General features: G+C 36.5%; 2 protein-coding genes and 1 pseudogene across 4 annotated transcripts; all 3 read right to left on the reverse strand.

The window, feature by feature from the left end:
- Window positions 1-182: 182 nt before the first annotated feature.
- Window positions 183-13,080, reverse strand: LOC107591694 (complement component C7-like; annotated as a pseudogene).
- LOC107591693 (complement component C7-like) lies at window positions 4,547-7,635 on the reverse strand. Of its 3 annotated transcripts, none has more exons than XM_016280922.1 (8): window positions 7,491-7,635; window positions 7,310-7,385; window positions 7,082-7,223; window positions 6,835-6,997; window positions 6,605-6,743; window positions 6,378-6,512; window positions 6,044-6,287; window positions 4,547-4,654 (listed from the first exon to the last, which is right to left on the reverse strand). In XM_016280922.1, exons 1-8 carry the CDS (start codon window positions 7,547-7,549, stop codon window positions 4,644-4,646), a joined length of 969 nt encoding a protein of 322 aa, XP_016136408.1. In that variant the 5' UTR covers window positions 7,550-7,635; the 3' UTR covers window positions 4,547-4,643. The 3 variants fall into 3 exon arrangements, with proteins under 3 accessions (XP_016136408.1, XP_016136409.1, XP_016136407.1); XM_016280923.1 differs by lacking the exon at window positions 4,547-4,654 and adding an exon at window positions 4,936-5,049; XM_016280921.1 differs by lacking the exon at window positions 4,547-4,654 and adding an exon at window positions 4,936-5,061.
- Window positions 13,081-13,138: 58 nt separating the features above from the next.
- LOC107591691 (succinyl-CoA:3-ketoacid coenzyme A transferase 1, mitochondrial-like) lies at window positions 13,139-20,072 on the reverse strand. The gene is made up of 17 exons (XM_016280918.1): window positions 19,870-20,072; window positions 18,124-18,235; window positions 17,809-17,899; window positions 17,375-17,510; window positions 16,427-16,576; window positions 16,227-16,333; window positions 15,914-15,974; window positions 15,714-15,821; window positions 15,461-15,575; window positions 15,289-15,383; window positions 15,147-15,195; window positions 14,610-14,682; window positions 14,340-14,415; window positions 14,158-14,247; window positions 13,983-14,063; window positions 13,804-13,905; window positions 13,139-13,499 (listed from the first exon to the last, which is right to left on the reverse strand). The coding sequence occupies exons 1-17, from the start codon at window positions 19,963-19,965 to the stop codon at window positions 13,464-13,466; spliced, it is 1,578 nt and encodes a 525-aa protein (XP_016136404.1). The 5' UTR covers window positions 19,966-20,072; the 3' UTR covers window positions 13,139-13,463.
- Window positions 20,073-22,948: the final 2,876 nt, after the last annotated feature.

Genomic DNA, 22,948 nt, shown 5'->3' on the forward strand with positions numbered 1-22,948 from the left:
AATGTTATCAGACTTTCAGATGTGTTCTTGTATTTTCATCTGTTAAAGCTTGTGTATATTTTTTGCAACATTAAAATACCTTCTTCCATCCCAGCATATGCAGAGACAAATAAAAATAAGCCATTTTTATGTTAATTACACTGAAAAGTGTAAATGTGACTTTCATCTGCTTGTCAATCACATTGCCGACAATTTAAGAACCATTTTATTAATGAATGTGCACTTATTTACAATATTTTTTATATATTACATATTACTACATATTACAGTTTTTAAAAATCATACAGTTGCAACAAGCAATTGAAAGTGGTTTATGCCTGACAATCTCCAATGCTGAGTACTGTGATGTTTTTCCCTTGACATCTCCAAGCTCCCGCCTCACACTCTGAAACCATCTCAGGAGCTCCGCCCATTAGAGAGAGACACAGGTGGGTGGAGTCATCTGCGCAGTCCTCAGGATCCTTACATTCACATTTCGAACCTGGGGATACATTTACATGTCTTACATATACATTTATGCACTTATTTTCAAGCTATGACTTTTTCTGCACAGAGGGGAACAGTTTCAAACCACTGAGAGATGACTAAAATGACAATACATATATATTTCATATCTGAAATACACTTAGGTGTACACTTATTATTTTTGTTACAATAATTTATATATATATATATATATACTCAAACACAAATATTGTTAATTTCTTCTTCATTACATACTTTATGTTTTTCATGACAGCAGTCTGTTCACAATCTCTGCACAGTTGGGTATTATGTATTTTAAGCCCCACAAAAAAATTAAATTAATAAATATAAAGTTTTATATATATATATATATATATATATGTGTGTGTGTGTGTGTGTGCGTCTATGTGTATATATGTACCCTTATTTACACTTTTAAAAAGGTTTTGATGTTTCATAAAGAGCCTACCATCTCTCCCACTGATGGCAGTCCTGACAGGATGTGAATTTGGTTTCAGGCCAACTGCATGCACTATCTTGTAGCAAAGTAAATGTTTGCCCCAGACAATGCAAGGCCCCAAGCTGGCAGATGCTCATTCTGTTCACGCGTCCAGGACGCACAGAGCCACAAATCTGGAATGACGTCCTGGTCAACATCACATAGAGATTTGACATTAATTCATGCTGCTTTGTATGGTCATTATTCGTTTTTGTATTCAATATCATAACTAATAAACTTACATGCATTCATATGGCATTTTGCAAACACACTGACCCTTTGCTGTTTTTTCCCATGGTTTGCAGAACAGGCTTGGTTGAGTGGGCACTGCTTCCACTATTCAGAAAAACAATATAAGTAATAATTGAAACCAAGTACCTCATTGGTGTTTATTAGGAATCTACAGCCTACCTGGGTTGCATCGGACACTCTCAGGTGTTGGATACCAGCTGAGACCAAGACGGCACATGATTTCTGCTTCGCCTTCTTTCTGCATCCCACTTGGGCATGACAGGGTCACACTTTCCCCGATCAGATAAGCTTGTTTTGAGGGTGTGGCAGTGACATTACATAGTGATCACATGCTGTTTCTGGTGCACAATGAGAAGAAAATACGAGTAAGTAATCAATGCCTTAACAACTGCAGAGCAAAGTTTTGGCAACCATCCAGAACACTTTAGAATGACTCATACAGCAAATAAATAAATAAATACTGGCCAAAATATATTTTAAATACCTGTATATGCTAAATATTTGTTGTAAACAGTGAAGCTTAATGAAATATATTTTTGAAATATACTTTCATATACTTCAAAATGTATTTCAGGGGAAAGAAAATACATTTCCAGTCTTACAGTAGCCTACATTTAGGCTAAATACTAATGTGGATGGAATAGCTTACTAGAGATCAAAACTAACTAACTAAAAAATTTATCATATTTTAATAATTTGTATATATATTGGAACATTGTATATAGTATGTCCCTTGCTGATTTTTATTCAAATGTTATACATTCACGAGTTATATAGACAAATAAAGTTTTCCTTCAAATGTGAAATGTGATTGTATTTTCTTGGATTGAAATATATGATTTAAGTTTTAAATACTTAAAAAAAAATACATTTATATTTTGTAATATATTTTCAAAAATTATATAATAATATAATTTCATAAAAATATATTTAAAAATGTAAACACATTTTAGCAAATATACTTTTGGCCATTTTTTTGTATATTTATATAAAAATATACAATTTGAAGATAAATATTTTTTGCTATATGGGGAATTTTTTTCTTTTGTAGTTTAAAGAATTACTTTTGCACTCCATGGGCGATATCCTCCAGGTCAGGTTCTCTGTACACTCAGCGATTGGATTGCCAATGTGATCATGTCCGTCTGTGCAGGTGTACTCAATCTTTCTGCCTACTGGATACATGTCTTTGGGGTCCTGAATACATGATGGGTGAGATGTAAAACACATGTCTGTTGCAAGTTTTGTGTATTGAAGGGGTTTTCACTCATGTGCGTATTCCCACCCCCCTCCAGTTCCCTTGATTAGGGAGACAATTACCACAACAAATCCATTTGTCAAAGAAGGTGGAGTTTTACATGTCTTCACAGGTGTCACTGAGGGATCAAAGCCGATCCATCATCCTAGAGTATGAAAAACTGTCATGAGTCTAGGTCTGAAAAATCATAATCCAAATAAAATGTAAGAATTGTTGATCCTCACTTGAGGTGTTCAAAATCAGGGTCCTCACAGCTTTTACGCTCTACGGTCTCTCCTATGCAATTCCTACCTCCATTTCTTGGAGCAGGATTATTACACAAACGAGTCCTTGACTTTTGACCCTGAGAGCAGCTACTCCAGGCAGACCAACAGCTCCAGACTCCTTCAATCACTCCTATAAAGCAGGACCTGGGGCTCCATCATCCTAGAGTATGAAAAACTGTCATGAGTCTAGTTCTGAAAAAATCCAAATCCAAATAAAATGTAAGAATTTTTGATCCTCACTTGAGGTGTTCAAAATCAGGGTCCTCACAGCTTTTACGCTCTACGGTCTCTCCTATGCAATTCCTACCTCCATTTCTTGGAGCAGGATTATTACACAAACGAGTCCTTGACTTTTGACCCTGAGAGCAGCTACTCCAGGCAGACCAACAGCTCCAGACTCCTTCAATCACTCCTATAAAGCAGGACCAATTTGACATATTTGAGACAAGATGAACAGGCTTATTACTTTTAACAAATAAGCTGCTTTTATTAATATTTTACTAATGTAAAATTTTACACATAAAATGCTGAATCAATGCTTTCCCTGCTGACTCTTTAACGTCACAATGAAAAGAAAATCTTATCTGCATTCATTGTAAATGTGAGTCATGAGCTGTCTGTATTCAATGTGGTGCAATAAAAAAACACGCACCATGAAAAAAAACTGCAGAAGAACAACATTTAATGCAACCAGTGTAGACTGATTCATGATCAGATGAGTCAGGTTTTTTTAGTGAATTACAGCATATAGTGCAAAGTAGTCTGAATCCTAAACAAATTAGAGCAAAGTGTAGTCTGATTTCTGAACTAATAACTTAACCACAAGTTGTTTTAATGAATAGTTAAAAAAATAATTCACCAGTTTGCAAACAAATCCTTCAATTCAGTGAACTGATTCATAGCAGGAACTGACTCAACTGAATCAATCTGATTTACTTAATGAACTACAAGTTTTCGTTATCTTCAGAGATGTCCATACCGAAATAAAACTTTGTGTCCATATAATTACTGACTGATTGTTCAGATGATAGTGTGTCATTAAAGATACACATTTGCATTTGAGTTTATCTGTCATAAATTAACAAACATTCTTACCTGCTTGTTCTCCAAGGACATGGCCATTCTGGCAGGCATTACCGCTGGTGCCCGGCCTGCACACACAGCCACACACACCGTCAGTGAGCACAGCCATGCCATTGTTCTGACACGGTCTGCAGTGACAAGGGCTCTGCTCCTCCAGATAGGCCTCCAGTGCCTTCTTGAGGTGGAGTTTCTTCAGCCCGGCACATGGCACCTCTTTTACCAACTCATACAGTGGCCTCAACTATGAATATGACACCCTATTATGAATGCTTCTATACTTCCTTAATACTTGTACTATGACGCACATGTTTTTGATGTCTTAATTCTGACATACCTTCTGTTTTATTACTTTAGGGAACTCCTTCACTGATCCAGCCCATTTGGAATACATCTGTTTGTTACTGTCAGGTTTTTCCAAGTCTAGAAGACTAAGGCCAGCGATATAAGCGGGATGTCCTCCGATAATGTCTGTTTTTACTGGCATCTTATGATTTCTGTTCTCTGTAAAACATTTCAAAGGGAATGCAGCACAATCTGTCAGGTCATAACATTCAAATCTGATTTTCAAATGACATTAATAAAGAATCAGTCACTTGGACTAACCGCTGAAACTCTCAATTGTCTTCATTAGTTTCATACACTTGGTTTTTTTCTTTTTATAGAAGAGCCGTCGCTTCACACGTGTAATACACTGGTGGAAATCAATATCCGTTCTACCTGCATTAAAAGAAAACTATATTTAACAAAATGATAGATTCACACATACCTCTTTCAAAGGGGTTAATAGAGATTTTGATGATGAAGGTCATTCTGGCGTCCATCAAACAAAATCTGGACCGAAGCATGCACAAAATGGTCATGACTACAGACTTTTTAATACAAAAATCAAACTTGATTGAGGGCTGTGCAAAAGACTGTTGCATTATATCCAAATATATTATATCAAAATGCATTAAAATAAAAAATGAAAATTTTATAATTAAACAAAAATATAAATAACTTTTGTTGTTGTTTTATATTTAATTAAATAATTTCAATGCAAAAAAACAACAACAACAACAACAGTTAAAACACAAATATAATTCAGAAATTATGCAATTCAATTATTTTTTTCTCCTTTTTTCCCCTTCCTCTGGTGATATGGCGGGCCGAACTGAACTCTCAAACTGAATCATCCTAGTCCAACTTTGGCCCACAAGCCTTGGTTTGGACACCTCTGATCTAGACTGGCAAGGAAACTTTTTTGAATTGAAAACCATTAGAAATATTTCTGGCATAATTTAATGCCTTGCCCATTAGTGCTGGGCGGTATGACAAAAATTTTATATCATGGTATTTTTCAAAATTATACCGGTTTCACGGTACATGACAGTATTTTTTTTTCATGCATGACCGGGTGTTAACCATATTTTCTACTGATTGAGAGAGGAAATACTGCAGTATATTGACTTAGAATGCCCTATTTTACTGTCATGATGAGTGAATATTGTCAAAACATACCACACTAAATAGTGACTAAACACAACCCTTTTTAATACATGTTAGCCAGGAGTCACACTCATTTATAATCGCGGCATCGTCTGATAAAATCAACATGCATATACTAGGGGTTCAACGGATCACCAATCTCACTGTTCGGATCCAGTGTTGGGGAAAATTACTTTTAAAAGTAGTGCATTACAATATTGCATTACTCCATAAAAAAAGTAACAAATTACGTAGGTAAGTTACTTTTTTATGGAAAGTAATGCGTTACGTTACATTTGCGCTACTTTTTAAATCGGGACAGTTCGACCATACTAATAAGCAAAAATTACTCTAGACGAACATTTGTGTGTATTTTTTTACTGCTGAAGTGTGTTGAAATTTCTTCTTCTGCATTCTACTGTACGGACGTAAATTTACTTTCCCTTCAGCCTGAGGCTTATTCATTTCATTTTTGTTATTTTGTTTTCAGAATTGTGATTTGTTTTGCACTTCTCGGTCACCGTAGTTCCCTCAACAGTGAAAAGGAACCCCTTTCAAACAGTGTCGCGTTCCGAAAGTTGTTTAAGTGACATATACCGGTATTGCGGTATTTTAAAAATTCATATCATAACAAAAATAAACACCGGTATTCGGTATGAACCGGTATACCGCCCAGCACTAATTTAGTTCATATGCCCTCATAGAATATCACAATTAAATATTAACAGAGGAAAAACGAAAGTAAACACATACTCATCTCCATCATATAACTTGCGTCAAGCTCCAGCAGGGCCCGATACTGGCCACCCAGAGAGCCCTCTTCCATGTAGTGTGTGCCGTAATGCTGTATTAAGAATCTATAGGCTGATGGGTCATATGTGCTGGGCAGGGCCGACAGATCCTTCCAGAAGTCTTCAGATAGAAGGAGGTACTCGGGTGCAGTGTTCTGGAACTGAGCCACCTCTACCTCATTTCTTATTATCAGCAGGTGATAAGTCTTTGAGACAGAAAGAACAAAATTTTAAATATAATATAATCAAATATTTTTGCCTTTTTCTACTATTTAAAGTACTGAATCCATCGTTACCTTGTCCTGTTTCAAATTGTTATGAAAGATTTTATGATCATGACCTCCTCTAATATTTTTTCTTTCCTCTTCATGCCTCATGTAGGACAAGGAACTGTTATAGTACTCGTCAGTGAAATCATTTTCAACACTGACCTACTGACCTGAAATATAAAAATGGTTAGTTTATATTATAATAGCCTAGCTATCATTATACTAACGAGATGGGCCTAAAATTCTAAAATTACCTGAAAGCTATATCTGAGTAGACTCTGTGGAAGTCTGTAGAAATCTCTGTGGTCTCCACTAAAGACTTTCCTGCACTGCCCACCAAAGCTACGAGTGTTAATGACACCGGCTCTCAGCTCACTCGTCAACACATCAAACCTAATGGACGACAAATATCACTGTATTGCATTTTACCATGAATAATATATTTTTACAATTATTTATACTGTGCATAAAAGCCGTATTTTACCCTCTTCCTGTGAGGTCAGAGCTAGGCGGTGGCTTTTTCTCATTACACACTACAGTGCCAATGAGCCCCAAAAAAGTGCCACTGCCACTACAGCGTTGCTCATCTAAACCATCTTCACAGTCATGATCCCCATTGCACACCAAAGATAGACTGATGCACTGACCTATAAATAAACAAACCAATGAAAACTGTAAACTGACTGCAAACTGTCCACACAAATTCATTATCACAGCCAGAAGTGACCTACCAGATGTGCAGCGAAACCTGTTTCCGCATCCTGCCTGTAGGGGGCAGGATTTCTTTGGTGAACAGGTTTGTCTGTGGATGGCCTCGCCTGTACAAGAGCTGCCTCCAAACTGAGGGAACGTCTCTAAGGGACGCGTTCGAACCTGAGAGAGGTCAATCATTCAGTTGTGGCCATTAGAAATTATGCTCTCTAAACCTGCTTAAAACAAAGCTGTGTTTATTTGCTTACTTGTGTTTTGGTACAGCCGTCACACTCTGACCAGTCCCCATATGGTCCCCACTTGCAGTTTACCGGCTGCTCACACCTTTCATAACAAAAGTATGCATAAGAAAGGAAATTAATAGATGCAAAATGTCCAAACATTACTTATTAACACACGAATAAAATATAGTTTTCATGCAGCACTCACCAAATATAAGGCAGAAACGCGAGAAGAACTAATAAACAGGATCTAGCAGCTGGGCACATCTGAAAACATCAGTGTTATTATTTTATTTTATTTACGTTTTACTAGTAATTTACTTAAACCTATTTACTTCAGGTGGTTAAAGGGTCTGTTCACCCAAAATGGAAAGTAATGCGTTACGTTACATTTGCGCTACTTTTTAAATCGGGACAGTTCAACCATACTAATAAGCAAAAATTACTCTAGACGAACATTTGTGTGTATTTTTTTACTGCTGAAGTGTGTTGAAATTTCTTCTTCTGCATTCTACTGTACGGACGTAAATTTACTTTCCCTTCAGCCTGAGGCTTATTCATTTCATTTTTGTTATTTTGTTTTCAGAATTGTGATTTGTTTTGCACTTCTCGGTCACCGTAGTTCCCTCAACAGTGAAAAGGAACCCCTTTCAAACAGTGTCGCGTTCCGAAAGTTGTTTAAGTGACATATACCGGTATTGCGGTATTTTAAAAATTCATATCATAACAAAAATAAACACCGGTATTCGGTATGAACCGGCATACCGCCCAGTGCCCATATAGTTCATATGCCCTCATAGAATATCACAATTAAATATTAACAGAGGAAAAACGAAAATAAACACATACTCATCTCCATCATATAACTTGCGTCAAGCTCCAGCAGGGCCCGATACTGGCCACCCAGAGAGCCCTCTTCCATGTAGTGTGTGCCGTAATGCTGTATTAAGAATCTATAGGCTGATGGGTCATATGTGCTGGGCAGGGCCGACAGATCCTTCCAGAAGTCTTCAGATAGAAGGAGGTACTCGGGTGCAGTGTTCTGGAACTGAGCCACCTCTACCTCATTTCTTATTATCAGCAGGTGATAAGTCTTTGAGACAGAAAGAACAAAATTTTAAATATAATATAATCAAATATTTTTGCCTTTTTCTACTATTTAAAGTACTGAATCCATCGTTACCTTGTCCTGTTTCAAATTGTTATGAAAGATTTTATGATCATGACCTCCTCTAATATTTTTTCTTTCCTCTTCATGCCTCATGTAGGACAAGGAACTGTTATAGTACTCGTCAGTGAAATCATTTTCAACACTGACCTGAAAGGAAACAATATAAAAATGGTTAGTTTATATTATAATAGCCTAGCTATCATTATACTAACGAGATGGGCCTAAAATTAAAATTTCACCTGAAAGCTATATCTGAGTAGACTCTGTGGAAGTCTGTAGAAATCTCTGTGGTCTCCACTAAAGACTTTCCTGCACTGCCCACCAAAGCTACGAGTGTTAATGACACCGGCTCTCAGCTCACTCGTCAACACATCAAACCTAATGGACGACAAATATCACTGTATTGCATTTTACCATGAATAATATATTTTTACAATTATTTATACTGTGCATAAAAGCCGTATTTTACCCTCTTCCTGTGAGGTCAGAGCTAGGCGGTGGCTTTTTCTCATTACACACTACAGTGCCAATGAGCCCCAAAAAAGTGCCACTGCCACTACAGCGTTGCTCATCTAAACCATCTTCACAGTCATGATCCCCATTGCACACCAAAGATAGACTGATGCACTGACCTATAAATAAACAAACCAATGAAAACTGTAAACTGACTGCAAACTGTCCACACAAATTCATTATCACAGCCAGAAGTGACCTACCAGATGTGCAGCGAAACCTGTTTCCGCATCCTGCCTGTAGGGGGCAGGATTTCTTTGGTGAACAGGTTTGTCTGTGGATGGCCTCGCCTGTACAAGAGCTGCCTCCAAACTGAGGGAACGTCTCTAAGGGACGCGTTCGAACCTGAGAGAGGTCAATCATTCAGTTGTGGCCATTAGAAATTATGCTCTCTAAACCTGCTTAAAACAAAGCTGTGTTTATTTGCTTACTTGTGTTTTGGTACAGCCGTCACACTCTGACCAGTCCCCATATGGTCCCCACTTGCAGTTTACCGGCTGCTCACACCTTTCATAACAAAAGTATGCATAAGAAAGGAAATTAATAGATGCAAAATGTCCAAACATTACTTATTAACACACGAATAAAATATAGTTTTCATGCAGCACTCACCAAATATAAGGCAGAAACGCGAGAAGAACTAATAAACAGGATCTAGCAGCTGGGCACATCTGAAAACATCAGTGTTATTATTTTATTTTATTTACGTTTTACTAGTAATTTACTTAAACCTATTTACTTCAGGTGGTTAAAGGGTCTGTTCACCCAAAATTTAAAGTTAGCCCATGAATTACTCACCCTTAAGGCATAGGTGTATATGACTTTCTTCTTTCAGACAAATCCAATCTGAGTTATATTAAAGGGATCATATGATGCTATTTTAAAGATCATTATTTTGTGTATTTGGTGTAACAGAATATGTTGACATGCTTTAATGTTCAAAAAACACATTATGTTTCAAATACTGTACATTATTGTAGGTCCTCTATGCCCCGCCTCTCTCAAACGCTTCGTTTTCTACAAAGCCCCCTCCTTTGACAAGCGCAGTCTGCTCTGATTGGCCAGCTGACCCAGTGCATTGTGATTGGCCGAACACCACAAGCACTCGTTGGAAATGTAACGCCCCTTACCATAATTGAGAGTGTCAGCTTTCAAAGTAAATATCAAGACTGTTAATAATGTGTTAGTTTTACCATCAGTTCAAGCCTGAAAAGGCAACAGAATTGCGTGACAGACACAGTGATGATGCAGTACACAAACTGCGGTTAAGACAGCTGACGTGCTATGATTTCTGAAAGGCAGTTCACCCTCCTGTGATATGACCCTGTTCCTTCTACTTCCAGAAGACCAAATAAAATGCTTTTGCTTTCGCACTGAAACATACACTGTCTCCCTGACATGGCTGCATCAACACTGCTGCTGTTGCTGAAACCACGCCTTCTTTCTTTGCGTGCACATTTGGGCGGTATTTTGCAAATTTTCCACATAGTGACATAGATATGTGGGGGCGTGTTAGAACGAGCCATTTTAGGGGTGGTTGACTCTTAACTTTTATAAAGAATATCTCTTTGGATTTGAGACTTTAGTCTTTGCAACTTTACAGATCTTCTTTACGCACCAAGAGCTTGTAACACTCCAAAGAGAAGGGAAAACTTGAAATCATAAAAATATTTAGAAATATTGCCTTAAAGGGTTAGTTCACCCAAAAATGAAAATTAGGCCATGAATTACTCACCCTCAAGGCATAGGTGTATATGACTTTCTTCTTTCAGACGAATCCAGTCAGAGTTATATTAAAAATTGTCTTTGATCTTCCAAGATGTTTAATGGCAGTCAGCGGGTGTTGCAGTTCATCAGTCCTAATAAAGTGAAATAAAGCGCATCCATCTATAATAAAAAGTGCCTCACACGGCTCCGCGGGGTGAACAAAGGCCTCCTGTAGCGAATCGATGCGTTTTTGTAAGAAAAATATCTATATTCAAAACGTAATAATCACTTTAATCAGCTTGCACTAGCAGTTGTACACGGAAGCAGCTCCGGGCAGATGACGTATGAGGTCGGCGTTGCGCATACTCCGGTGAGTCTCGTGAAAACCAACATTTGTTTACAGGATCAAAGGAAGCAAAGTTTCCTTACTTAAGCAAAGGAAAACCAGTCTCCTCTTGGCTTATATAGAAATCCCTGACATTCTTCTTTACAAATTCTTGATTTGTTCTTCTAATATGTGACTGTTGTTTTGTTTTGATCTCTCCCCTGTGCTTCCGCGTTTGTCACTTCTGAGCGGGGCATGCACAAAGCCGACGTCCTATGTCATCAGCCCGGAACTACTTCCGTGTAAAACTGTTGCTGCAAGCTAGATTGAAGTGATTATTACGTTTTGAATATGGATATTTTTCTTACAAAAACGCATCAATTCGCTACAGGAGGACTTGTTCACTCCCCTGAGCCGTGTGAGGCACATTTTATTATGGATGGATGTGCTTTATTTCACTTCTTTTGGACTAATGAACTGCAACACCCGCTGACTGCCATTAAACAGCTTGGAAGATCAAAGACAATTTTTAATATAACTCTGACTGGATTCGTCTGAAAGAAGAAAGTCATATACACCTATGCCTTGAGGGTGAGTAATTCATGGCCTAATTTTCATTTTTGGGTGAACTAACCCTTTAAGGTAATATTTCTAATGTTCGTTTAAAGGCCCGTTCACCATGATAACTACATCGATAACGTTAAACTGTTCTAAAACCCGTACTAAATAACAGAGTCCACATCACAGCTACAACAATAACATCACAGTGAAATTATATCGTTGGAATAATTTTCGAAATTTTCTAAAATAAATTTATTTTAGCTCTAGTTAAATTCCTGAAAACGGTTTAACAACAAAGATGGCTTGACGTTGGATTTATAATCATATTTACAAATTTAGGGAGTGTCTCTAATGTTACATACGACATGGTTTTAACCTCAGTAGCATTTGAAGAATGGCTTGCAGTCAAACACAGCCAACTGTAAAATGTTCATGTAGGTGTCAACTATAATGCACACCTTTTAGAATCTAGCCTTGGCTACCGTGCCATACTTTTTATTCTCTACAATTGCATTTCATTTATTTAGGCTACCTTATTAGCTTTTTGTGTTAACAACTTCTTACCTTAATGCCGTAGATTCTGTAGACTAGACAGATTGTGCATTTTGACAAATGCAGTGATGGGACCTGCTCATATACAGGAGCTCTTAGAGGGATTATGACATCATTATGCCTAGGACATGAATTCCCAACATGACTCAGCAGAGGAACAGTAAGTGCTGGCTTGTTTTCCCTCACATTGACATTGCTAGTGTATATTTCTTGTCTGGGATTACTTTGTCACAATTTCACAATCTGGTTTTCAAATCTGTAATTTCCAGTAAACAGTGTGTGTATGTTGTTTTTGTCTGTAATTAAAAAAATAAAAAATCATGGGGTTCATTAAGCATTGTGAGGAGGATGGTGAAATAGTGTTCTGTCTCAAACCCTTTGGAACACAGACCTCTATCTTCAGAGAGCTGTGCAATGTTTGTTGTTCAGGTTGATGACCAATCTCACAGTGACACTATAGGGGCAAAACTTGTACTGAGCAGAGGTCCATTGAATGGCCTGTTTTTATGTATCACAAAAAAACTTTGTTCATTGATTTGAACTATTTACACTATATTGGGTTGCATCTTACAGTATGAAATTACTGTACTGACAAAGCAACAAAAAATTTAAAACAAACATCACACCAACATTATTTATTTTAAATTGAGGCAAGAACAAATGAATCAGTATCAAGTTTTAGTGGCACAGGTGCATAATTTTTGCTGATTAGCTTTTGTTTTGTACTTGCGAAAATGGACATTTAAAGAAATGCAGTTACCTCCAACAACCATTAAAATGTATGATTAAAATAAGTTTTAGTGCATAATAATGTTTAACAATATTATTATTAAAAAATATATTCGGATTCTCATCACTTGTGTTAAAACGATGTAATTTCAGAAACAATATAGTTTGGCAATGTCCTCCAAACTCTGTCCTGGAGGGCCGGTGTCCTGCAGGGTTTAGCTCCAACCTGAATCAATCACACCTGAACCAGCTAATCAAGGTCTTGCTAGGCACACTAGAAACTTCCAGACAGGTGTGTTGAAGCAAGTTGGAGATAAACTCTGCAGGACACCAGCCCACCAGGACCAAGTTTGGAGACCCCTGTCTTAAACCTTACCTTAAAAGGGGATGCTTTTTCACTATGGGAGTGTTACTATGTTCTAGTATTGTATATATTTTGATCAAATCTTAATTAACATGGTGAGGAGAGTCATGCATCTATTTAACAATGAATTCTGTATTTATGCCACATCCAAAAAAAAGCAAAGAATTGCTGAAATGAAGGCAGTCCAGTCCTCTCTCTTGCTCTAGTCCTGTCTCAGCATACTGGCAGAAGGCCGTCAATATAAATCCTCAGTATTTCCTCATATTTGCCTCATTGGTCGTAAGTCTTGAGACACCTGAAAAATACCAGAATGACTTAACTGATATATTTAATATTTATACACAAACCTTTCCCACAAATATTAGATGTGAAAGATAAGCATGTTCAGTCATAACAGAAAGATATAATAGAGACTGGTTTCTTCCGAAGTACAACGTTTCAACAGCTCATAATCTTGTTTACTGGATGAATCATTTTAATCGCATATAACTTTTCAGCACAGCCACTACTGAAGTAATTCAACAATCATGACCGAGACAGTCCATGTTATTTTAGTTTTTTTTTGCACACTTTATCAGTTTGGTGTCTGTCAGTCTCACCTCAAACTCCGTCCCAGTGCATGATTTGATGTCATCCGGTGTCAGTCCTTCCCAAATCTCAATGAGAGTTAAACCCTTGTTCTTATCGACATCAAACACTGCCTAGAACAAGTGACAACACACATCTTGCTGTCCTTAAAAAAGATGCCAGGTGTTTAAAGATTAAGAGTTTTACTGACCTTTTCAGTGATTATACGGTCAACACACTGTTTTCCAGTCAGAGGAAGTGTACACTTCTCTAAGATTTTATGCTTCCCACCCTTTAAATTTAAATAAAACATTTTACAAAGAGAGATAATAAATGTTAAAACATAATGACTGTAAGTGAGAGATTGAAGATTCAGGGTATTGTACCTTGGCAGAATGTTCCATAGTGATGACTACTTTTGTGGCATCACTAGACACCAGATCCATTGCACCACCCATGCCCTTCACCATTTTACCCTGAGAAACACATGGTAATGTCAAACCGAGCAAATGAAAATATACCGTCTATGGTAGTGATAATACAATAATATAGAGCATGAAACTCATACCGGAATCATCCAGTTGGCCAGATCTCCATACTTGGAAACCTGCATTGCTCCCAACATGGTCAGGTCAATGTGACCTCTAAACAAAAGGGTATAAAAAGTGAAGAAATTAAAGTGAAAGAAACATACGGGGATCAACACAAATATTTTCCATAACATTTGTCTAAATAGGTGCACATTTCAGGTGCACATCTCACACTAGAAATAATGCTCATTTCAAGTGCCGTTTGGATGTAGTTTATTCATAGATGACTGATGCATTCAGACCCTCACCCTCTGATCATGGCAAAGGATTCATCGCTGGAGAAATAGGCAGCTCCTGGATAAACTGTTACGGTCTCCTTACCTGAACACACACAAAAGGGCCATGAACTGGGTTGTAAAGGAGGATTTTATTTTATATAATAATTCTAATCATTTATTTCTAATATATAACATAAATATAGTATATTTATATAATGTATATCATATACAATATTATTAGTATTTTATATATATATAACTAAACAGTTAAGCAGAAATACTGAATGTGGCGTTGACTTTCGTGCTCTTTCTTGTGGTTTCCATACTCTAGCATCAGTTTTATTGTTTACACCATATATGATGTGTGTAATGTGTAAATTGTTTATACTCTGCATAGCAAGCATATTGAGTATTCCGTACACCTTTCATACTGTATTATAGTCACTACATGGCTGCAATGTTGGTGGATGTCGCACTAAATATTTTCACTCACTGCTACACTTTGGAGTAGTAACAATTTGATCAACAAAACATAAAATATGATAAAGAAAAAGTAATAGAGGTTACCAGCATTTATTAAATCAGGATCCACTTCACCCTCTGCTGGATAGGGACCCTAAAAGTAAAATAAAACAGGGGATTGGAAAATAAAAAGTGAAAATTCATTAGCTTGAAAATTACTCGCTCAGGTTATTTAGCGGAAACTCACCAGTCCCAAAATTCCATTCTCACTCTGCAAGTGGACGGTGATTTCAGGGCTTATGTAATTGCTGGCAAGCATAGGGATTCCAATGCCAAGATTTGCTGAGAGGGTTGTCAAGGTATGTGTACATTTTGATATCTATCATGTCGATATCTGTAGTCAGGCTACTGAAGGATACCATACATCCCATCCTCAAACTCCAGTGCAGCTCGCCGGATTATTCTCTCCCGGGTAATATCTGAGTCCTGTTTGACTTTCGGTTTCTCTTCCTTGCTAGATTGAACCATCCTTTTCTATAAATAAAAGCAGTCCTGGACATGACCTACACATTCTTGTAAAGTTAAATGTGTCCAAAATGAACAATGTAGTGTGAATAATTAAATAAACAGCTCTAAATGTGAATATCAGATAGGTTCAACTGTTTTTCTCACCTCAATTCGTTTTTCATAGCTGGCTCCTTCCACTACCCGGTCTACATATATGGAAGGGATGTGAATGTCTTCAGGACCAAAACTTCCTATATCAACAATCTCCTCAACCTGTGCACCAGAGTAATTTTCATTTTTAATTCATAGAACGATTATAGAAAATGTCAAATCCACAAAGCATCACAAATTGAAAGGTTACAAACCTCCACTATGGTAACTTTGGCTGCTTTACACATGGGCTGGTTAAAATTACGAGTCGTTTTCCTGTAAAAAAAAGAAAAGAAAAAAAGATCATGTTCAGCAAAGGTAAATAAAGATTTTTAGTAATTATATGAATATAGTTATTCTAGAAACAAAGAATCATAGACCGGTACACAGATAAAACCTGACACCTAGTGGACAATCTAGGGTAAGTAGGCTCTTGATTGATATTGATATTGAAAATAATGGAAAATTATTGACAAATGGTGTTAAAGTGTCATAAATTAAATAATTTTAATACATGAACTTCTTGACCTGAAAATAAGATTTCCTGCTTTGTCACATTTCCAGGCCTTTATCAACGCAAAGTCCCCCCTGATGGCTTTTTCCATGACATAATGTCTCCCATTAAACTCTCGGACCTGGACCAAACAATCAAAGGACATCAACTTAGAAATATGTATGTAATTTTTTTTCTGGGAGTGAAAAAATTACAGTGCTATGCTTCACCACACCTCTCTCCTGTTACTTTCAATGGCAATGCTGCCATCTCTGCTGTATTTTATGGGTGATCCGCCCTCCTGGATGAGAGTGCCATACCCAGTGGGAGTAAAAAATGCTGGGATGCCTGCACCGCCAGCCCGTATCCTCTCTGCTAGTGTGCCCTGGGATAGAATCAGATCAATCAAATAGTATTTAAAGTCAACGTGAATTATTGTTTGCAAGCCTTTTTTTGCAATCCATGTTTGTAGCATGATGTATTTCTGAGTGAAAAAGTTATTCATTGTTTGTATTGTGGGTGTTACACACAACGGGTCTGAATGCATGTTTGCTAAAGCAGTGCCTAAATAGCTATTAACTATTGGTATCCAGCTTACATTGAATATTCTTCCAATTTTGGCAACTTTGGTTTTTGGCAAGGTTCTCTCAAAGTTATGAACAAACGTTCTTCCAGTAACAATAACAGAATTATCATTCAAATTGATCTTGTCTTTAATAATGTTCTCAAAACAGTAGCACAAAAATATTATTTATGCATAGCTCACATAATTTTTTTAATGTTACTACTTGTTTCAGAATGTTTAGAGAATATTCAAAAATAACATTTTTATGTTTGCAAAATGACAAAATGGAATGTTCCCCTACCATTTGCATAACCAAGAAATTTATTTTTATTTTTATAACATTTTAAAAAAAAATGTTTTAAACATTCAGAGAGCATTTAGAAATAAAGTTTTTATAATTTAATGGGAATGTAAGCATAACATTATTACAACCTATTTTTGTTACCTGGGTTATTGCTTGACATCAGTTATTATAGACTACCAATTAAATATTTTATAAAGTAAATAGGGTTCATTTTAATTTGATATTGACAGCCAGGCATACATTTAAAAAAAAAAAAAAAAACTTAGTCAATTTAGACTAGGAGAATGTAAACTGTGATGAGTTAAATGATCTACCTGAGGAGTAAGCTCTAATTCCAGCTCGCCTGATAGATATTGTCTCTCAAACTCAGCGTTTTCCCCAACGTATGAAGATATCATGCGTTTTATCTGTTTGGTTTTCAGAAGCATGCCCAGGCCAAAGTTATCAACCCTGCCATCAGAAACAATCACTTAGTTATTTAGTCACACATGGAATCACATAATACACTCTGGTGTTCCTTCAAGCCTTGATTCTTGAGGGCCTCTTTCCCTTTTTCCCTCTTTCCTGCCCCTTGACCCAATCAGATTATTTCCCAGTCTTTGTGTGTGTGTGTGTGTTTGTGTTTAAGGGTTCATGACAGGAACCCGTTGTAAACATCCCAGTGAGTTCATTCACATTAGGGAATTCTCTGTAAACGCTGTGTCTCTTCACTGACTTTACTGACACGTTAATTAGAGATCTCTCTCACCCAGCATTGTTGCTCACGGCTGTGATGTCTTTTACTCCTGTTTTTAACAGGCCGCTGATTAAATTCTCCGGGATCCCACACAAACCAAAGCCTGAGACAGAAAAGGGGGAAATTAAGCACACACAGTGATACCGCTTGGGGACACATTATGTTCTATCTACAGCAAAGTATATCAGGGGAGGAAATACCACTTAGCTGTATGAACAACTTATCAGATAGGACTGCATCCTAGCTGTGCAGAACTACATGTATAGAGGCCACATTTCAGTGGGCACATGTTTTGATATGGCATAAGTATTAAGTTCTTCCTTATACCTCCGACAAGAAGCATGGAGCCATTAGGAATGTCTCTGACGGCCTCTGTGGGGTCCGAATAAAAACATGCACTCCATGACTGGGAGGTTGAGAAATGAGAGCAGTTGAATTCCTAATATGACAGGGAGAGCATGCATGACACAATTTTAGGCACAATTAAAGTGAAAATGCATGTTCCAGCTAACAAAGAACATTCTCAGAACTAATGTTCTGGCAAGGTTCTCTCAAAGTTATGAACAAACGTTCTTTCAGTAATGTTAATAATAATAAAACGTTTGTTCAGAGTTATCTGGTAGTTAATAATGTTCTCAAAAAAATTGCACAAAAACATTTGTTCTTTATACATACTTACATTTATATTTAGTCATTTAGCAGATGCTTTTATTCAAAGCAACTTACAAATGAGGACAATAGAAGCAATCAAAACCAACAAAAGGGCAATAATATGTAAGTGCTGTGACAAGTCAAGTTTTAGTTGGACCTTCATCTAATTTTGAACAAACGTTCTTTCAGTAATGTTAATAATAATAAAACGTTTGTTCAGAGTTATCTGGTAGTTAATAATGTTCTCAAAAAAATTGCACAAAAACATTTGTTCTTTATACATACTTACATTTATATTTAGTCATTTAGCAGACGCTTTTATTCAAAGCAACTTACAAATGAGGACAATAGAAGCAATCAAAACCAACAAAAGGGCAATAATATGTAAGTGCTGTGACAAGTCAAGTTTTAGTTGGACCTTCATCTAATTTTTTTTTTATGTTACTAATTGTTTCAGAACATTCAGAGTACATTCAAATTAAGGTTTTGATAATGTTTGCAAAATTATAAAATGGACAGTTCCCTTAACGTTTTAAAAAAAAGCAATAAATAAAAATAATAATAAATAAAAAAATGTTCAGAAAAGATTTTAAAGAATTTAAAAGGTTTAGAACATTTTCGAAACTTAATGGCAATGTTAGTAAAACATTCTTCTAACATATTTTTTTGTTAGCTGGGTTTTTCTCTTCTTTAATGAAAGGATCTTTACAATGAAATTCTATTAAAATGAAACACTAGGCACTATAAAAATAGAATATAAAAATAAAACACTATCTGTTGATGCTCACAGCGATGTAAATATAGCTGTTTGCTTCAGGCAAAACTTTAGCTCTTTGAAGACAAGTTCAAAGCAAACAACAACATATTCGGAAGCTAAAAGTGAATTATATAATATCACTCATATGTTTATTTTAATGTCTTATTAGTGCTTTTGAAAAGAGCTGCATTAATAAATCACTGAAAAATCAATGCATACTGTGATTTTAATTATGCAAAATGAAACATGCAGAATGCCAAGCTTCATGTGCCACAAACAACCTGACAGCGCAATGTGGACATGAGGACATACTGATATTCTGTGCAAACATCATTGCTGTTCAAACAATGAATCAATACAGTGGAATTCGTTTATTTTAAAGTCTATTTTACATTTTTTAAATCTGTTCCTTTGTATATGCAAAATATATAACTTTACAAAGCTAATTGTTTGAATGATTTGCATAATCTCCAAACTGATTAGGGAATAAAAGCTCTTTAGAAACAAAGACTATTCAAGGATTGCCATATATTTATTTTAGTCCCATAACACATTACAGTAAATACACAAAGAAATAAACATCAATGAATTGTCTGAAACATAAATGAATGCAATTATGTAAAAAAAAATTTACTTAATGGACCCTAAATTTAACTGTTACTTACCTTACTATGACGATAAATACATCCCTGGGGTGTTAATGATATTAGTCTGCCTCTGAGAAGAGTATCTGACCTAGATAGTAATCTCTGAAATGACATTTTCAGAACAACTTAAACTTTTTACTGTAAAGTAATCACTGTCTACTACAGAACCTGGATCAATCCTGCTCAGTTTTAAAATAGGGCAAAGGGCGGGTTTTCGGGGGTTTAGGGGCCGTTTGAAGAGTACATTTGTACTGTGTCATTATAGATCAAGTCATCCACGTCAGCTGGCTTACATACATCAATAGAAACTATTATAAATGCTACAAAATCATAAACCACTGTTTCCATTAAGTTATGTTATTATTTACTTAATTGAAGTCCACATCCAAAATACAGCAATCAATCTACAACAACCCTCTCCATTAGTGTTCACGTTGTCAGTACCCAACATGAGGTTACACTATCGGGAAGAAGTGTAAGAGCTATAAGAGCACACTTAATCACATTTGCATGCCATGCAAATCTACAGAAGACCAGGGTTTAAAGGTCATTCCCTTTTGAGAAGTCTTGACAGCTGTTGAGAAATTTCCAGACTACATAATATTTGGAGTGGAACATTTACATTCTGACACTGGACACCACAGACACATGGTTGAGTTAATGACCTAAGATATGCAGTGTGTCTGTCATCCTGAGATTTATGAGAGTTTAAAAGTGGATCATGAGACTTTACTCTAAATGTATACAATTTTGATTCTGGAAATGGCCCTGTTTTGAGATCTATAATTAATAGTAAACTTGAATTTCTCCAGGAAAACAAACATTCAACAACAGACATGAAGAATGGGTTGTAGTACGTTTTGGTAAAACTCGGGTGCAGACAGGGGCGTAGCCACAATTTCAGAAGTGAGGGGAGCAGAAATGTCATATATATTTATTTAAAAAAAAAAATATATATATATATATATATATATATTCATATATCTTTCTTTTAATTGGCTAAGAAATCAAATACACTGCTGGACAATAACCAATCATTTGTATTCTAAATGTTTTTTTTTTTGCATATATTTTCCTAATGACAAGTTCATGATTGGTTTATATACTACAAACACTTTTTCCATTTTCATCACAGAATAAGGTAGAAAATATACTTTATAGTTTCTGTACTGTAATAAATTATATGAAATTAGCACTGCATCATTCATATACTTTATTTATTTATTACCTGGAGATTACTTGAAAAACACACATATATATAGTTTCATCAGTCAAAACGTTTCTGCTTTTTATTCAGCTCAGCTACAGCGATAGCCGGATGCCTTTGTCCATATTAGGGATTTCCTTGCACGTCAAAAGTTATTACTTCTACGAGTCCGTTTTGGACTTTCTGCACGAGACGCCCTCCGGCTTCCAGTATGAATGAAACATACACTGCATGAGAGTGTTTAGAGCTCCATAATGTTCACATCGTTTTAGATACGAATAAAAGATATTCATTACGATGTGACTATCTTGTCTCTTTGAATTTAAATCTAGATTTATTCACACTGGCCCTTGAAAACCTCTCTGCGAACACAATTGCCCGAAAAAAGTGCAGGGGAGAAATTTACCTTTTATTAAAAGTGATGTATACACAAAACTTTTGTGTTAAAATAACATTTGTGCATTCAAAAAGTAAAGAAATGCTTATATTACTTAAACATGCCAATTCGTAAAACTAACAGAATGCATAGCTGATATAAAAAACTGGATGACTATAGTAATTTCCTACTGCTAAATTCTGAAAAAACAGAAGTGTTAATTATCGAACCAAAATCCTCTGCATGTAATTATCTAGAACACTGTCTAACACTTGATGGCTGTGCTGTCAATTCTTTGTCGTCAGTTAGGAATCTAAGTATGCTATTTGATAGCAACCTTTCCTTTTTGAAGGTCATGTTGTAAAACTGCATTTTACATCTTAAAAATATATCTAAATTATGACCTATGCTCTCAATGTCAAATGCAGAAACATTAGTTCATGCGTTCAGGACCTCAAGGTTAGATTATTGTAATGCTTTATTGGGTGGTTACTCTGTCTGCATGCTTAATAATCAAACTCCAGCTGGTCCAAAATGCAGCAGCTAGAGTTCTTACTAGAACCAGGAATTACAGTATGACCATACTAGCCCGGTTCTGTCAACACTGCACTGGCTCCCTATTGAACATCGTATACATTTTAAAATCTTACTAATTCCTTATAAAACCCTGAATGATACTAGAGCGAGCTCTTATCGCATTATAGTCCTTCACGTCTACTGCAATCTCAAAACTATGGCCATTTGATAATACCTAAAATATCAAAATCAACTGCGGGTGGCAGATCCTTTTCCTATTTAGTGCCCAAACTCTGGAACAATCTACTTAGCACTGTTCAGGAGGCAGACACACTCTGTCAGTTTAAATCTAGATTAAAGACCCATCTCTTTAACCTGGCATACACATAACACACAATCACTTTTCTATAATTCAGATCCGTTAAAGGATTGTTAGGCTGCATTAATTAGGTCAACCGGAACCGGGAACACTTCCCATAACACCCAATGTACTTGGTACATCATAAGAAAAATGGCATCTATGCTAATATTAGTCTGTTTTATTCTTATTCTGAGGTCACCGTAGCCACCCAGATCCATTCCGTATCCAGATCAAACGGTGGATCAGCACCTAGAAATGACCTCTACAGCCCTCAATGTCAGCGGAGTCCATGTCAACTAGACGAACCCTATAGACAGATCCCCTGTGAAAACCTCGTCGGCCATCCACACAAGACCACGAGAACCAGGCAAGTCCTCTGCTCAATCTGACGTGCATTGCAGCCTGGAATTAAACCACACCATGCTGGTTTCATCTGGCCAGAGGAGAACTGGCCCTACGACTGATCCTGGTTTCCCAAAACAGTTTCCTCAAAACTGTTCCCAAGTTTTTGTTTTTTTTCTCCATTTCTGTCACGATGGATTTTTGGTTCCTTGCCACTGTCGCCTTTGGCTTGCTTAGTTGGGAACACAATTTCTGCCAACATTATTGACTTGACTGCACAAACACTATTGGAAGA

Source organism: Sinocyclocheilus grahami, unplaced genomic scaffold (genome assembly GCF_001515645.1).
Source record: "Sinocyclocheilus grahami isolate Dianchi unplaced genomic scaffold, SAMN03320097.WGS_v1.1 scaffold145.1, whole genome shotgun sequence".
Classification (NCBI taxonomy): domain Eukaryota; kingdom Metazoa; phylum Chordata; class Actinopteri; order Cypriniformes; family Cyprinidae; genus Sinocyclocheilus; species Sinocyclocheilus grahami.

Bases quoted from the DNA above. Each gene is read 5' to 3' on its own strand.
- LOC107591693 (XM_016280921.1), bottom strand. From the start codon at position 7,549: ATGTGCCCAGCTGCTAGATCCTGTTTATTAGTTCTTCTCGCGTTTCTG. The intron at 7,386-7,490 runs GTGAGTGCTGCA...TTGTTATGAAAG, and splicing joins GCGTTTCTGCCTTATATTTG to GTGTGAGCAGCCGGTAAACT. The intron at 6,288-6,377 runs GTAACGATGGAT...TCTGTCTCAAAG, and splicing joins ACAATTTGAAACAGGACAAG to ACTTATCACCTGCTGATAAT.
- LOC107591691 (XM_016280918.1), bottom strand. From the start codon at position 19,965: ATGTCATTTCAGAGATTACTATCTAGGTCAGATACTCTTCTCAGAGGC. The intron at 16,577-17,374 runs GTAGATCATTTA...ATTCTATCCCAG, and splicing joins AATTAGAGCTTACTCCTCAG to GGCACACTAGCAGAGAGGAT. The intron at 14,248-14,339 runs GTATGAGTTTCA...TGTGTTTCTCAG, and splicing joins TGGCCAACTGGATGATTCCG to GGTAAAATGGTGAAGGGCAT.